The sequence below is a fragment of the Nycticebus coucang genome, chromosome 8 (assembly GCF_027406575.1).
Source record: "Nycticebus coucang isolate mNycCou1 chromosome 8, mNycCou1.pri, whole genome shotgun sequence".
NCBI classification, from domain to species: Eukaryota; Metazoa; Chordata; class Mammalia; order Primates; family Lorisidae; genus Nycticebus; species Nycticebus coucang.
In genome coordinates, this window is record NC_069787.1 from 3,509,662 (window position 1) to 3,526,328 (window position 16,667).

General features: G+C 50.6%; 1 protein-coding gene across 9 annotated transcripts in view; it reads right to left on the bottom strand.

Annotated features, from left to right (window-relative positions):
* Positions 1-8,006: 8,006 nt before the first annotated feature.
* Positions 8,007-16,667, bottom strand: part of IQSEC1 (IQ motif and Sec7 domain ArfGEF 1) — a 402,419-nt gene continuing 393,758 nt past the window's right edge. For 7 of the 9 annotated variants that reach the window (XM_053598861.1, XM_053598866.1, XM_053598862.1 and 4 more), the window contains 2 exons: positions 12,792-12,841; positions 9,394-11,608 (listed from right to left, as the gene is read on the bottom strand). In XM_053598861.1, the coding sequence (XP_053454836.1) occupies positions 11,069-11,608; positions 12,792-12,841 (590 nt within the window). In that variant the 3' untranslated portion in view covers positions 9,394-11,068. Of the gene's footprint in view, positions 11,609-12,791; positions 12,842-16,667 lie in introns of all 9 variants that reach the window. The other 2 variants (XM_053598868.1, XM_053598865.1) reach the window with 2 other exon arrangements.

Sequence of the window (16,667 nt, forward strand, 5' to 3'; positions counted from 1 at the left end):
CACCTGCATGAGGCTGGCGATCAGTGGCTCCCCTGCCATCAGCCCTCAGTGGCTCCCCTGCCATCAGCCCTCAGTGGCTCCCCTGCCATCAGCCCGGGCTCTGGTATGAATGCTAAGACACCAGCTCCTTGAAGTGGTTGAAGTATTTGGTGAGACTAAATTCCACTGTTGTAAACTTAGCACTTGTGCAGTTAACTTTTGTATTTGACTTTAACACTATCGGCTCTGTGCCTGCAGCCATCTCTTCTCCAATGAGACTGAGCCTCCGGACCAGAGGAATGGCTGGCGCCCCCACAGCCTGATAAGAAACATTGCATTGTTAGGGTCCTAAGCCAGGACGTTTTGGGGCATTTGGGGTTGCAGCAAAAGCTCACTGACACACTGGTAGTTTAAAGGTCTGTGTTTTGTCTGGTGATTTGTGATACATCTTAATTAAATTTCCATGTAATTGGCTCTAGACTTTTCACTTCTGTTAACCTGGTCTGATATTGACATATTCGATACCATGTATTTAATTATAGATGCTTTGGAGTATGCTTAAATATCTAGATATACCTACCACTAATCCTAAAAACAAAAATAGCAGGGATTTTCCTGAATATTCTTGCTTTTTATTTTTATTTTTAATTTTTTTTTCAGTTTTTGGCCAGGGCTGGGTTTGAATCCGCCACCTCCGGCATATGGGGCTGGCACCCTACCCCTTTGAGTCATGGGCGCCACCCTATTCTTGCTTTTTAAAAATATGAATTCAAAATAATCTTGAGTAGCTACAAGTTTTCTTAAACTAGGAAGTATTGACCTCTTTATGTTAAGTTATGCTATTAAACACAGAATGTGCTTTTTTTTTAAAGTCTGTTTTGTTTGGTTTTGTTGTTGACAGGGTCTTGCTGTGCTGCCCAGGCTGAGTGCAGTGGCCATTAATCAGTGCCAGCCCAGTGCTCTGCAGACTTGAACTCCTGGTCTCCAGAGAGCCTGCTGTGTGCACCTGACTCCTGAGCAGCGGGGACTACAGACCCACATCATCAGGCTTCCCTTGAGGTGTTTTTTTGTTTTTAAAGTGCATCACTCTTTTCTTCACATATATCTTCATTTTTTTTTTTTTTTTTGAGACAGGGTCTTACTATGTTGCCCTTGGTAGAGTGCCGTGGCGTCACAGCTCATAGCAACCTCAAACTCTTGGGCTTAAGCAATTTTCTTGCCTCAGCCTCCCAAGTAGCTGGGACTACAGGCACCCACCACAATGCCCAGCTATTTTTTTGTTATAGTTGTCATTGTTGTTTAGCAAACTAGGGTTCAAACCTGCCAACCCAGGGGTATGTGGCCGGCGCCCTAGCCACTGAGCTACAGGTGCGGAGCCCAGATATCTTCTTTAAAAAATTTATACTATCAATGTAGTCTTTTCTTCCAATTTTTTGTTCTTTTAAAATATGTGTGTATTGATTCCTATATATTAGTTTGAGATCCAATCCTCATTCTTAGAGCTTTTTCATTGATTTCTTGGCGTTTGCAGAAATGTTGTTATATCATCTATAAATAGAAGTAATTCACCTTTTCCTTTCCATTTTTTTTTTTTTTTTGAGACAGAGTCTCCCTCTGTCGCCTTGGGTAGAGTGCCGTGGTGGCATCATAACTCACAGCATCCTCAAACTCTTGGGCTTGAGTGATTCTCTTGCCTCAGCTCCCCAAGTAGCTCAGACTACAGGCGCCTGCCACAGTGCTTGGCTATTTTTAGAGATGGGGGTCTTGCTCTTGCTCAGGCTGGTCTGGAACTCCTGAGCTTAAGTGACCCACCACCTCCCAGAGTGCTAGGATTACAGGCACGAGCCACTGTGCCCACCGGCCTAATTCTTCTTTTTTTAAATTGTATATATTCATAGGGGACAATGGGCAATTTTGTTACCTTGATATGCTTCATTGTACTGAAGATAAGGCCTTCAGTGCACCCACCACTGGGGCAATGCACACCTTACCCACCATGCACCTCCTGTTATGCACCCTTCCCACCCCTACCCCACGTGGTGGGCCTGGGTTTGCCTCTGAGTTCCCTTTCCGGTTCTGCTGTCTCTACACCTGGTTACCTTGGCTCAAACTGTCAGCACAAAGTGAGACGGGAAATGAAGAGTGAGGTAATCATGCCTTTTCCTTGTTTATATGGTATGCATTTGCTGTTTCTCCATGGAATTAAACACTATCCTCTGGACTCTGTTGTACACATTGATACTTTATTATTAATAAAATAATCCATTCGTTGTCTTATGTTTCAGAAACGGGTTCTGGATTTTGTTGAAGCCCCTTTGGCATTTATGGAGATACGATTTTTTTCATTCCAATTGAAATGGATTATAGTAATGGGTTTTCGAATACTGAATCGTTCTTGCATTGCTGAAATAAACTGCTATTTAGTCATTACAAAATTAGTTTATACAAAATATGCCATCAGATGTTTGCTATGATTCGGTTCAGAATGTTGGATTGGTGATATGTAGTTTTGTATTTATGCAGCTATAATCAGGTTAAGACACTTCATAAAAAGCTTTGGAAGTTTTCCTTCCTTTGAAGCAGCATTGAGATTATCTGGCTTGTGTAGGCCGGAAGATTCCCCTGTGAAAATGGGCTCAATGGCTCATGCTGGCTACATCTGTTTGTCTTATGGGAATTTGTTTAGAATTTCTCTGTTTCTGGGGTCAGTTTGGGGTAACTATTTGTTTCATTTAGGTTTTCAGATTTATTTTGATGAAGTTGTTCAAAGTAGCATTGCTTTTACAATTTTTCTTTTTTCATTTCTTAAATTTTCTGCTTGTTCTTTCCTCTTGATGTAGTTAGCTGCAGGTTTGTCTATTTTCTTTTTCAAAATAAGCTTTTTGATTGATAAGCTTTACTCTTTCTGTGTACTGATTTTTGCTTTTCTTTATAGACTTGTTTCTCCTTTACTTTGTTCTCTTCCTAATTTTGAGGTTGATGTTTCTTTTTGTGCTTTCATTTTTGATATAATTTTTCTTGCATCATTGCTCTAATTGTATCATGGATTCTGATAAGAGGTGTTATCATTTTTAAACAAACTCTGTAGTGTTAATTTGCATGTTGGCCCAAGAGTAATTTAATAGAGGGCTAATAACATTCCCAGTAGGAAAGGATCTTTTGATTTTTTAGATTACTGTTAATCTTATGGTATGGGCTTTTCTCTGCCTTATGGAATTTATCAATGTTTCCTTTGTGCCTTATTCATAAATGTTCCATGTGTGCTTGAAAAAGTGTGTTCTCTTTTATTGGAGTACAAAGTTTGGTATCACATCCATAAGAGACCATGGCTTTTGTATCATTTCATTTCGGTCCTCTTAACCTGTCTCGAAGTCAGAGTGGAATGTTTAACCTGTTACAAACATGTTATTTCTGGCTCAGCACCTGTGGCTTAAGCGGCTAAGGCACCAGCCACATACACCTGAGCTGGTGAGTTCGAATCCAGCCTGGGCCCACCAAACAACAATGATGGCTGCAATAAAAAAAAAAAAAAATAGCCGGACGTTGTGGCGGGCACCTGTAGTCCCAGCTACTTGGGAGGCGAAGGCAGGAGAATCACTTGAGCCCAGGAGTTGGAGGTTGCTGTGAGCTGTGATGCCACAGCACTCTACCCAGGGCGACAGCTTGAGGCTCTGTCTCAAAAAAAAAAAAAAATATATATATGTTATTTCTTCTTGCATTGCCTTTTTAATTATTTTTTTGTTTATTTATTTATTTATTTATGACAGAGTCTTACTCTGTCTCCCAGGCTAGAGTATAGTGGCATTACCACAGCTCATTGCAACCTCCAACTCCTGGGCTCACTCAATCCTCCTGCCTCAGCTTCCTGAGTGTCTGAGACTACAGGCACCTGCCACCATGCTCAAGTAATGTTTTTCTAGGTATATTAGTTTATATGAAATATGCCATTAGATGTTTGCTATGGTTCGGTTCAGAATGTTGGTTTAGTAGAATCGGGGGTCTTGCTTTGGCTCAGGCTGGTCTTGAACTCCTGATGTCAAGCCATCCTCCTGTTAGGCCTCCCAGAGTGCTAGGATTACAGGCACGAGCCACCAGGCCGGGCGACCTGTGCTTTCTGGTGACTGCTGCTGTTGTATGTGGTACACAGGGTCTTCATAAAGTCCTCGCTGGCGATTACGGCGTCTAGCATTCTCAAGTCTCCTCATCCTGCACCTTGTTTTTAAGGCCGATTTTCACTTTGTCAGACATCAGGATTGTAACTCTCGTCCTCCCCGCAAGAGGAGGCACACAGGGTTTCGTGTGCCTGTAGCTGTCTTCCCACATCTTTGCTTAGCCCTTCTTTTTTTTTTTGTAGAGACAGAGTCTCACTGTATCACCCTCGGTAGAGTGCTGTGGCGTCACACAGCTCACAGCAACCTCTAACTCTTGGGCTTACGCGATTCTCCTGCCTCAGCCTCCCGAGTAGCTGGGACTATAGGCGCCCGCCACAACGCCCAGCTATTTTTTTGTTGCAGTTTGGCCGGGGCTGGGTTTGAACCCGCCACCTTTGGCATATGGGGCCGGCGCCCTACTCACTGAGCCACAGGCACCGCCCCATGCTTAGCCCTTCTGTCGACACGAGCTGGCTGGTCCAGGGTAGACAGCACTGTTCCAGACCCTCACCACAACTGCCTCCTTGGGGCTGAGTGTGCATCAGTTTGGGCAGCGGGTTGTGCGCATGGCGTGTCAAGTTCTGCAGTGTGCTGGCAGGGCCAGGCCCACTTCCTTGGAGTCCAGCCTTTTGCTGTGACAGGGACATGAGACCAGCAGAATGAGAGAGGGAGGAGCAGACCAAGGCCCCCCAGACTGATCCTGGTCTAGACCAGCTGAACCCTATCCACGTGCAGAGGCAAGACTGAGAAATACGTAGTGGTCTAATGCCCGAGGTTGGGGTAGCCGCACAGAATTAGTGAGGCAATAGCTGACTGGTCTATGAGCCAATCTTAAGCTGCTTTAACAGTGGAGTTAAATACATTTATGTTTATATGTAGAACTGGTATGTTTGTTGTTCATTCTGTAATACAGTTTGATGCAAATTTACTGCAGGTATTGTATGTACTTGGTACCTCTTACACTGAGGTCTATGGTCTGTTCCACCCTTCTGTTTTTTTTTTTCTCCTTCTGTATTTAGGAAGGCTTTATTTTTGTTCTAGACCTGTATTATTCAGGGTTCACCAGAAAACATAATGAATAGGGTACACACACACCAGGGGAATTTGTTCATGCCATCCCGGAGGCTGAGAAGTTCCAGATACACCAGCTACATGCTGGAGGCCTGGGCAGGCCAGTGGTGGGATTCAATCTAAGTCCAAAGGCTGAAGGGTCAGGGTCAGGCTGATGGAGTTACTCACCCTAGGCCAAAGGCCTGAGTACCTGAAGTTTAGTGGTCTAGGCATAGAGCCCAAATGCACAACAGCCTGGAGTTCTCCTGTGCCAGGGCCAAGCTCTGCCTTGCAGGTCTAGCAGGATGAATTCTCCTCCTCCCGCCTGTTCCACCCAGGGCCTCAGCAGACTGGAGGGTGTCGCACATACTGGTGAGGGTGATCTTTGGACAGTCTACTGGTAAGTGCTGATCTCTTCCAGAAACACCAGCAGTCGTGTTTTAGCAGCTACCTGGGCATCTCTTAGTCCAGTCAAGTTGACCCTAACATTAACCATCACAGAGGCTGCCTTGACAAGCACCTTCATCTAATGCCTGTGGGGGGGGGAGGGGCGGCGCCCTGAACAACCCCAGGTTTTGGTCTGAACAACTCACTGGTGATGCCATTTGCCAAAACTGGGAATGCAGCAGAGGCTGCTCTCAGAATCTCTCTCTCTCTCTCTCTCTCACACACACACACACACAAAGAATTTGGTCATGAAAACAAAAACCCAAGGGAACATGGTGCTCAGAGCAGGGGTGTGGAAGTCAGGGGCCCAGATAAGGGAGGCTGGAGCTGGGTGCTCACAGGACATTGCCTCAGGAGAGAGGGGAAGGAGAGGACTTGGGCTTGACCCTCTCAGCACTGCACATGAGCTCCTCAGGGGAGGACCGGCCTACACAAAAGATAAGGAGGGGTCTCCAGAAAGAGGAAGGGCTTGTGGGGTCAGAGCCACCCAGGAAATACTGTTTTGAGAAGGAAGCTGGACGGGTGTCAGTGGCTGAGGCATCAGTGAAGGGGGGACTAAACATGTCCCCAGAATTCGTTGGCGTGGATTCCCAGGAGAAGGAACTGTCAGTGAGCACAAGTCATGCTCTGAGGTGACTTTGTTGGTGGCTCCCCGATGCCTCGTGTCCCAGGGGGCAGAGGCTGACCAGCCAGGTTTCCATGAACTTCAGATGAGCAGGATAATGACCTACACCCTCTATGACCAGCCACTGGTTTTGTTGTGATCTGCCCCTTGACCCTTCCAACCATCGTTGCATTTTTGGAAGTATTTCGACAAGCCCAGCTCTGGGCTGGTTACTGGACACACAGAGGTGGATCAGGCCCAGCTGTTTCTCCGCCACAGAGCTCATGATGTCAGGGAGGGGGGACAAGCACAAAGCCCCATCACGGCACTGAGGCACTGGCTTGTAGCTCCCCTGCCTCCAGCAGACCTGTGACGCCTGAGTGCAGCCCTGAGGTCCCACTAGGTATTTCAGAGAACTTCCTTAACCAGCTTCAGTCTCTCGAAGAGGCCCTGAATGGCCTGTAAAAAGGATGGACAACCGGCTACCGAGACAGGAATCATGCCAAGCACAAACAGGACGTGCTGACGGCAACTGCAGTCTTCCCGGTTTGTCTGGAGGAACCAGCAGTGGCTCAGCCTCCGGCGTCAGTCTGAGAACATCTTTCCACCGGAATTCACTTCTGCACCAAGGGTAGGCCACGGCTAAGTTGGTCACTAAAATTAACCCTTTTTATCTTCTGCAAATTATACCTACCAATTTTATCCATTTCCTAACATGTAGTGAAACTTTGAGGTGGTGTCTCAGGAGCCCATGGCGGCCAGCACAGGAGACAGAGTGCGAGCCAGCCACATTTTCACAGGACTCTTCCAGGAGAATCAGACTCAACTTTGTAGCTTTTGTAGTAACATTAGCTGACACAGACATATGGGCAGCCCTGACCCGCACAGAGGAACCCTCTTTAAGCGTCCCGAGACTCAGCCACCGGCACACGTTGGTTTCGTCACTTCCCTAAATCATTCCTAGTCCATCCCAGGGCATCATGGCATCTACCTCCTCTAACGCAAGGACAGTACCAAATGTGTTGAAAGTTGAAAGAAATTATAAATATCTTTGAATTATTCTGTCAGTCCCTGAGTTGTGATTTGTCCTTTTATCTTTAATCCCACCTCAGTGTCCTCAAGGACAGTGAGTGCTCAGAGTCACACAGGAGCTGTCTGGCCGATGGACTTTTCACAAAAAGTAAGAATCTGAGAGTTTCAAAGGATTTATTTGATTTCTCCACATGATCACAGCCATGGGTTTACACCAGCAGAGTCTGTTACTATGCACAAATAGAATGCAGATAAAACAAAAACTCTTCCTCCCATCGTTATGGTGGGGGCCGGGCTGCTCGTTCTAACCCTTAAAAAAAATGGGGAGGCAAATGGCAGCTCCCAAGAGGAGGCACACGCTCTGTGCCCCGTCGGTGTGACTGTAGACAGGAGTGGCCCAGGCGGTGTCCATGTGGGGGAGAGGTTCCTCCTCCCGCTTGTCTGGGGCTCAGCACCTCCACTTCACTGCTCACTTCACTTTCTGCTGTTGCATAAAATACTTAACAAACTTACTCACTTTGCAGGCAGGAAGGGTGATGATATTTTATAAGGAAAACTAAGGTCCATGCTTACCTGTGGGGACAGAGCTTCCTATGGGGCACTGGGTCAGCACCTAGCATTGGGCTTAAACATGTGCTGTCTTTTTCAGTTCACTGTTAAGAAAACAAGAGGCCCTTGCTGCATGTAGTGTGTGCTGGAAAGACCGCTCTACACTGGGTGCTGAGACATTGTTAAGCCAGATGTGCACATCATATTAGGATGAACTTTATTTTTACATTGTTGTACAATTCATTCATAAACTTAAAAAAATACAAATACATGATTTGATTGTTGTCCCAGAAAAGACTTTTGTCACGTCACCAGTTGCCTCCTTTAAGGGTCTCCTGTCCACAATTCTACATGTGACTAATTTGTGCGACTTGAGAAAGACATCCCAAGGGTGTCCCGACAGTGAGAAAGGACGAGGCAGACATCTGGGGGCCCTCAGCTCCTCTGCCTCCCCTCCCGGAGCATGTGAGGATGGGGTCCTGAAGCTGTGGCTCTGTGACAGGTGGGGATCTAGAGGACAGTCCCATGGGAGACACACAGGGACGTGAGCTCACCAGGAGCTTCTGCTTCCCAAACAAGATGTGGGCACCATGGCTGTAGCCTCCTGAACCCAACGTGTGCCTTCTGTAAACGGTTCTGATAAGCCTGCAGATAAAGCACGTGGAAGGGGGGACCTCAGTGGCTTGAAGCAACACACCGAGTGAAGTTGGAGCCCCAGGCAGGAGCTGAGTGTGTTCAGAGCCCCTTATGGTAGGACACAGGAGACAGTGCTGGAGGCTGGGAGTTGGGAGTGGGGTGGAGCTCACGGGGCAGCCGTGGAGAGAGACAGGGAGAAAGCCCCTCTGCTGGATCTGCTGTTTGTTCTTTTGGTTGAGTTTTGTTCACAAGCAATGCTCCTTCCGAAAGAGCAATTCTGTACCAAACAGCCGGTATCTTTTCTGGAACAACCTAAAGGTCACAGTGTGACTCAACCCTTGGTACAGAGGAGGGTGAAGAAAAGCCGACATATTTGATATGTTACCACTTTACTTCAACTATTTGTCACAGTCACACTGATGCATTTTGTACGTGTGTAACACGAGTGCCGCCCCACACGGCTGAAACTGGATAACATGCAGTACAACACGACTTTCCCGAATCAGAACAACACCCTGGAAACTGCAAAACAGAGAGTGCCTCGAGGAGCCGGACTTACAAGAAAAACCCAAGAATTCTGGAGTTGGCGACACCAGGGTGCCCCCACCAGCCTGGCCTGGACCCAATCACACACTTTTTCTTTCTCAGCAGAGGCCAAAGAAATGCCACACGAATGAGACGACAAAGGTGGGCATGTTAAAGTCACACCTATTTTTAAAAAGGCTAAACTCTAGATTGCTGTATTTACTCTCTGTGGAGATTAACAAAGTGCTCGGTTTACAGATTTGCTGGTACAGTGATCTCAATGACATGACAGGGGTGGGTAGGGGGTGAGGAGGGACATCAGCAAAGCCCCCAGCCAGGGTGACACACAGCCAGGGTGGGCTCCCCTCTCTCTTCCCGCTGTCCAGCCACGGCTCATCACGCTGTCCACTGAGCGCGGGGCCGCAGCCCGCAGAGTCGGGCGCTAGCTTCACCCTTTCTGAAAGGGCTGTCCGCCTGGGCGGGGGCCGTGGGGCAGTCCTCGGGTCCCACGGCTTAGGAGCAAAGCACTGGCGGCTGCAGTGGCTCGAAAGGCTGAAACTACAAAGTACGGCCCGTGGGTGACTCGTGCAGCGTCTGGCCCCAGGGGAGTGCATGGTGTCACCACAACACAGAAGCGACAAGAGCACAGCTGAGTCATGTGATGCCCTGGCAGCTCACTGGACCATGAGAGGGCAGCAGGGACACTGCCTGGCGAGGGCTGGGCACTCGTCGGCCGGGGTCACATGGGCCACGGTGATGACACAGGGGTTCTGCTAGCACATGACTACATGGAATTACAACGATCACCGCTACCACTCAGAAAACAGGATGAGAGACACACACGCCGCCCCGGGGGGCCAAACCCTAAAATCAGCCTGCGGAGTGGAGAGTGCTTCCTGGGGGAAACACCTGCTGGGGGCATCTGCCTGCTGTGGTTTGAGGTGGGATGAGTAAGTTATGGTGCTGGGGAGACAGGATGGGTTGGTCGTTTTCATGTTGGAGATGAGTACTTCTGTGTATGGGCCCTCCCAGGGGTCTCCGGATGGGTGTGCATCAAATCATATGCGTATAAAAGAAATATGGATCATGGAAATTCACAGTTATCGCAGCCATTAAAGTGTCTAAGAATCTGTGTGACCAATATCCTAAGACAACCAGTTCTTAACTAGTTGTCCTAAGTTGCTACTGTAGGTTACTGCACTTTAGCTATTTGCTTACCTGAAATAACAGAGCAGTTATAATACTGATTATTTATATCATCTGTTAATAAAATAAGGATTTATACAAAGCAATATTGGACTTTTTAAACAGTTAGATGCTATGTTACTTGGCACAGTTAGTAATGATTACGTAAGGATTTTAGCCAGTCCTAGAGGGACTTCTCTTCTTCGTATGAAAATAATGGAAGTATCTGAGCTTGTTCCTAGCATTTAAAGGTTTGGTCTACTGTCTCACACACTCATCTACAGGACTGTCTTCCTTTGGGAAGTGAAGTTCCTTGTGAGGTCAATATTGCTAATTCTGTGGACTGAAATGCTTGCCTTTCACACACAAGTACTATCTATACAGTATATATAGATATATTTATATATTTATATATTTATATTATATAAAGTTTACTTACGTATTTTCATCAACCATATCAGGTCTACTTAAATTTTTGCCCATTGTCAATAAAAGAGCAACAATGCAGCAAGTTTGGGGGTTTTGTTTTGTCTGTTATCTTTGTATCTCATGTCTTCGGTCCCTAGGTCGGGTTTTCATAGGCGTGTAAATCAGGGAGCAGAGAGCCAGGGCTGGGTGAGGGAGGCAGCTCAACATCTACACGGCCCTCGGTGCCGTCTCAGGCTGACATGGGTGAGGCCGCCCCTCGGACTGAGTGATGGAGCCCAGGCTGCCAATGCTAAATGAAATCTGGAGCTCCATTCCGTAAAACAGTCCCTGTGGGTTCATGGGGCTCCGTCCAGGCTGTGAGGGGCAGAGGGGAGAGATGGCAACACCAGTGCCCTGGTTTGATGTGAGGCTGGCTGCCCCGGGGCGTACCCTGTGTGGTGTGCAGCTGTTTCGGGGAGCCCGGGAGCCCCCACTCAGGTGTCTACACAATTGTGCTGATACCGCTGGGTTTGGCCTTGCTGCTGGTGGGGGGCGGCGGGGCAGGTGGCTGCCCGTGGTGGTGCACTGCGTGGCTCACGTGGGCTGAGGACAGCGGTGGGTGGCTGTGAACGTGGGCCCCGTAGGCCGGGTGCCCCCCATGGGGGCCGTGGTGGTACTGATGTACATGCGGGATGTGCTGGGGGGGGTGGTAGTGGTGGTGGTGGTGGTAGGGGGGTGGGTTCTGTTGCATGTGGCAGTACTGGACGTGGTGCCCGTGCACCTGGGCCTGCGGCAGACCTTCTATTGGCCCCGGGTGGTGGCCCGCGGAGGAGTGCTGCGGGTGAGGCAGGACTGGTGGGTGGGGTGGTGGTGGGGGAGGGACTGAGGGCAGATGGGCCTGGGGAGGGGGCTTCCCTCTCTTACTCCCAAATAAGGAGCCTAGGAGGGAGGATGAATTAGGCATAGTCTGGTGTGGGCGAGATGGACACTCTCGTGTTGATGTAGCTCTCCGGCGCATGTGAGGACTGTTAATGATGGACCCCTAAAAAGGAAATTCATAGAAATCAAAATTAAAAGATCTTAAAGCACTTATGTCAGAATGACTTTCTTTTAATGTAAATTTCACCCACTGACTGCCAAGCCTTAGTTCAACTCACTGGCCAGAGGGTGGGGCTGGATTTGCTGGACTTAGGCCCCCACTGCCTTTCACACTACTGTGCAGGACAGCTGGGAGCCACTGACCTTGACAGAGGTGGGGGTGGGGGGACACCTTTCTGGCTTCTGCTCTCTCTCTGATAAGCACTGTAGGCCTGATGTCCTGCCTGAGGTTCTGTTCAGAGTTGACTGGGTTGGGAGGTCTGGGAGCTGCGTGGTGAGGGAGCAGAGGGCTCAAACCCAGTTCCTGCCCTGAACTCCCCCAGGACCTCTCAACCTGGCCGAGGGCCATGTGCTCCGCCCATGTAGGCCCTGAGGTTTCTGGGGAGCTGGTGACAGGAACAGTAGGACTTGGAAACCTTGTCCCTGGGGGGCCTGGGGCCTGGGCTGCCTGGGTGTTTCACTGCAGCTACCTACTGCAAACCAAACGAAGAGAAACAGAAAAACAGAAAAGATCTGCACGCTGAGGTCAAGATGTGAACAGGAGTATAGGATGGCCAAAGGATGAATGAAATCTCATGAAATCCACACTGAATTTTTCTTTCTCTCAAGACGTTCCTCCTCCCACAAGGTAGCTAAGCAATTCCATGGTGTCCTAACTGCAGACACACAGCAGTCAAAACTTCAAGAAGGGAGTGATGGGAATGGTGGAGCATGGAAGGCAAGTGTCAGGCAAAAACATCCAACAGCAGGAGTGGAGGGTGGGTGGGAGCCTGGTGGCTGGTGCCTGCCCACCTGGGAGCAGGGGGCCCTGGGCAGGGACCTGGGGTGGGGATGGCTAACCATGCTCAGGGACCACAGGGAACAGGGGTTAAGCGGAAACTAAAACACAAAATCCAGAACCACCCCCCACTCTTCAGTCCAAAACAAGCGGTGAGAGGCATGGATATTTCTAGGCGCAGAGGAGAAGCTGGCATGCACGGGGTCTGAGGCAGGCAGGGGCAAGAAGGGGTGTGTTTGCATCTCTGTGAAGTAGGGGAAGGAGGAGCAAAGAAAAAGACAACAGGTAGTGACCAAGGACCAGGGGAGCAACACACGAGAGCCGGCTGGACGAGGCGCTTCCTACTTACTTCCACATTGCTCTCTAGCGATCCCGCACTGCTGCGACGCCCTCGCTTCCCTGCCCAGAACATGCAATACCAGAGTTAGACACGGACACGAGGCCTGGGGCGCTGCCTGCCTGGCGCTGTGCTTCTGCAACCGCTGCCGCCACCACAGAGCCCGAACTGCTGTGGGCAACAGGTGAGGGTGCCAGGCCCACTTGCCCATGAGAGCCAGGTGAGAGGGATCGGGGCCGGGGCTTGGTGGGGAAGCCGGCAGCAGTGCAGGAATGAATTTTAAAAAATGGAGTTTTCAAAAAGCAAAAAAAAAAAAAAAAAAAGAAAGGAAAGAAAAGAAAAAGATATTAAAACCAGCCCCAACTTTATATGCTTTCTCCAGGACCGGAGGTCTGTGGGAAGGGCCTTGGGGCTGAGGCTCCAACTCCAGTCTGCTCACCCCAGCTCAGGTGAACGGGGCGGGGGTGAGGGCAGCCTCTCCAGCAGCTGCCACACACACAGCGTGCTTGGTCCTCAGCAGCCCTGCCTTCCAGGGGATTCCATATATATGTGTATGTACAGCCACGGCACACATATATATCCCCCCTGCCTTTACTGACAGTGTGGGAATTGATGGTTAGGAGGAAACTTCAGGTCCCCTGTCCTCCTGGGTACCTCTGGGGGCTGAGTTTCGGTTTGTGCAGTGGCCTGGCCAGGGCAGGAGACAGGCTGGGGCCCCTGTGCTGGCACTACCCCCCAGGGGGCCACAAAGCATTCCTAAGGTAGGAGGTCTCTTCTTTGTGTCCCCATGGCAGGGCACACAGCAGGCACTGTGTTGGCTCTTTCAAAGGAAGGTCGATTCTTGCTCTGGGCCCAGGGCCCAGCCTGGACTCCATGTTCCCTTTAGAGAACCTGTCCATGGGTTTCTGCAGGCCGTGGTCTGGTACATAACAGGTGCTCAGCTTAGGGTCTGTGTTTTGGCCAGCTCTCTGGGAGTGATAAGGGGAAAGGGGACGGAGAATGGCCTTCCCTGCTTGACCTCCTCTAAGCCTCCATTTGTGCAGCATGGCTGTGAGCTGAGTTCTGCACTGGTTATGTCAGTCCTACAGGTGTCACTGTGTCGTGATAGGACACCAAGGCCCAATTCCCACACCCTGACCTGCCCGCCCAGCTCTAAGGCTGAACAACTTGGCTGTGCTGCATTCTGAGCTGGACCCAGGACCAGGTGAGGTCAGGGCCCCTGAAAGAAGGACTGTCATGTGCCTCTTCGCTGTCCATCTTCCCTAGCTTCCAGGGTGAACCCTGTTGCTCCTCAAAGCCCTGGGTGCCGGGCCACACGGTGGTCATCTGCGTATGCTGGGCTGTGCCTGGAATAGGGCTTTAGTCCTGGGTACAGCCACCAGCTCAGGGGACTTCCATCCCTTTGTGCAGCCTGTCAACCCCCACGCCTGAGGTCCAGATGAAAGTGTGGGTCAGCAGAAGCTTTGCTTGGCTCTGGTTTGTGTGAAGTGGCCCTCAGAGACCACTCTTGGGACAGGGCTGCACCATCAATTAGAGGCAAGAGTTTTCCGCCAATTGCTGAGGCCCTTGTTCCCAGCTGGAACAAAGAAGAACACATTTCCTCATCTCCCTACCCAAGCGAGAAGACAGGCTGGCCCTTGTTCCCTTCTTGCCCAGAACAGTGATCCAGGGACATGAAGCAAAGTTGGAGTCCAACCCCCAGAACAGCCTCTCTGGCTGGGTGGCGGCCTGCTGGCTCCTCAGACACTATGCAGTTTCCTCATCTGCAAAGCGGACAGGACTTCCCTCCTCCATGCCCTCGTGGCTGGCCATGGCCATCAAGACATCAGGACACTGTGGCACCATGTGGAAATGCTGAAAGGGGGTTTTAAGATGGGCGGCATAGGCCCTCTAAGGCCTGGGCACTCCCCTGCTCCCAAGGACCCCCCTGCAGTGTCCTCCATGCCCTTCTGATGGTCTGCTTCTCCTGACAGGACCTGGCCAGGCTGAGAGCTGGGGTGGCCGCCCGCACTGTGTTTCTACCCACAGTTGAACACAGTCCTCCTTCTGCCCAATTTGGGCTGACACTTAGGGAGTGCCTTGACTTGGCTGTCTTGGAATCATGCTGAGTGTCTTAAAATCTACCTTCTAAAAGTCTCAAATCAGCAGGAGATGTAAGGTGACCCCATGCGCTCTCTCTGCTCTGAATCCCAGAGCCTGGTGCTCACAGGCACACCCACCAAAACAGACGGACTTGGAGTTGTGCTCTGGACAGGCTCCCGGCATGGCTCTTCACAGCCTTTGTCGCTTCCTCAGAGTCATGGCAGGATGCCATGTGCAGGGCTCCCCAACCAGGATCCTGATCCTGTGACCCTCAGCAATGCTGGGGGCCAGGCAGGTGACCTCGCTCAGTAACCGTCACAGAATGACAGCTATGTACACTGCCAGCTGTTGGAGCCACGTACATTCTGAAAGCTTTCTCGGCATTGAATCTTTCTCACGCCGGCTGGGGAAACTGAAGCCCACGGTTATACCATGACGGGGGCAAGCCAAGAGGGAAGTGAGCTTGTGCAGCCTGACTGGATCGGGATGCTGTGCCATGGGCTCCGCTGGGCTTGGCATGGTTGGGGAGTGATGAGGCTGAGGTGACAGCTAGCATAGCCCCTCTCTGGGCCCCAGGCTGCTTCACACGTGGCAGCAGGGACTGCTCTGCCTACTCTCCAGCAAGGCCTGCTGACGCCACAGCCCTCAGATGGGCTGCCTGAGGCGGGATGTGGAGGAGGCATCCCCTTGAATGGTGACTGCTGCAGGCAGGTCCTCTCTGTGCAGACCCAGTACTGGCCAGCTTGGCTTTGAAGGGGCAGGAGGGCCACTGAGGGTCTCTGGACAGTGTCCACCATGACCTGACTGATCTGGGGGTGACATTAAGGCTTGGTCACCCCGGTTTCCTCAGTTCTTGTTAGGTCCTTGATCACAGGCTGGCAGGGCTCTGTGTCTGTGGAATGAACACTGGATGGAGTCTCAGCTGAAGGAAGACTGTGGGAGACACCAGGTGACGCTCTGCAGTCGGGGCCAGAGCCCAGCCCCCTGCCCCCTTTCTGTAGCTCTCAACACCAGAGGCTCCTAGAGGTAGCTGTGAGTGGGCTTTCTCTGGGGTTCCAGCCATGACCACATCACCAGTCCCCCAGGTTTGTGCTGGGCTGAGGCTGTGTCCATGGTGTTTTCTGTCCTAGATGGATGTGTAATTGCAGATCTGAGGCAGCAAGCACATGCTGACCACTCAGGAGAGAAGCTGCTGCTGAGGGCCATGGTGAGCGGGGTGGGAGTCACTCTGCTCTACCTAGTACAGAATACAGAACACTGCCGCTCCTGCTCCCCAGCCTAGCACATTCCCAGGAGGCTGCCAGCACTCACCTGTCTCACCTGGAGGCCACGGGCAGCCTCTCCCAGATCTGGAGCTTTGGCAGCTGCCTGGACTCAAACACCCATCTCACTGCACCCCAACCTTCCTGGATGCAAGTTGATTTCTGGGATCTGTTCCTGGGTCTCTTTCTTTTTTTTTGTTTTTAAATTACTGCAGGCCCAGAGAGGACTCAATACCTAGAGTCCTCCTTAGCTCAGAATCCCCAAGAGACAGTGGCAACAGTAATGCTAAACAGAAAGCAGCCATCCTCACAGCCCTGCCCCTCACGGCGCTTGGCTCTGTCTGAACCCTAAGCTCTGGCCAGGAGTGGACTGTTGGGACCCACATAGGTGTGACTGGCCATGAGGGCCTTGGTTTCAATAGTACCGCCGCTACCTGAAAGGTGCGTCACCAGGGAAGCGACAGGGCAGGGCCTGCCACACTGCACAAACTCAAACAGAGGCCCCGTTCCATGCAGCCTTCAGAGGCCCAAAGCAGTCCCACGA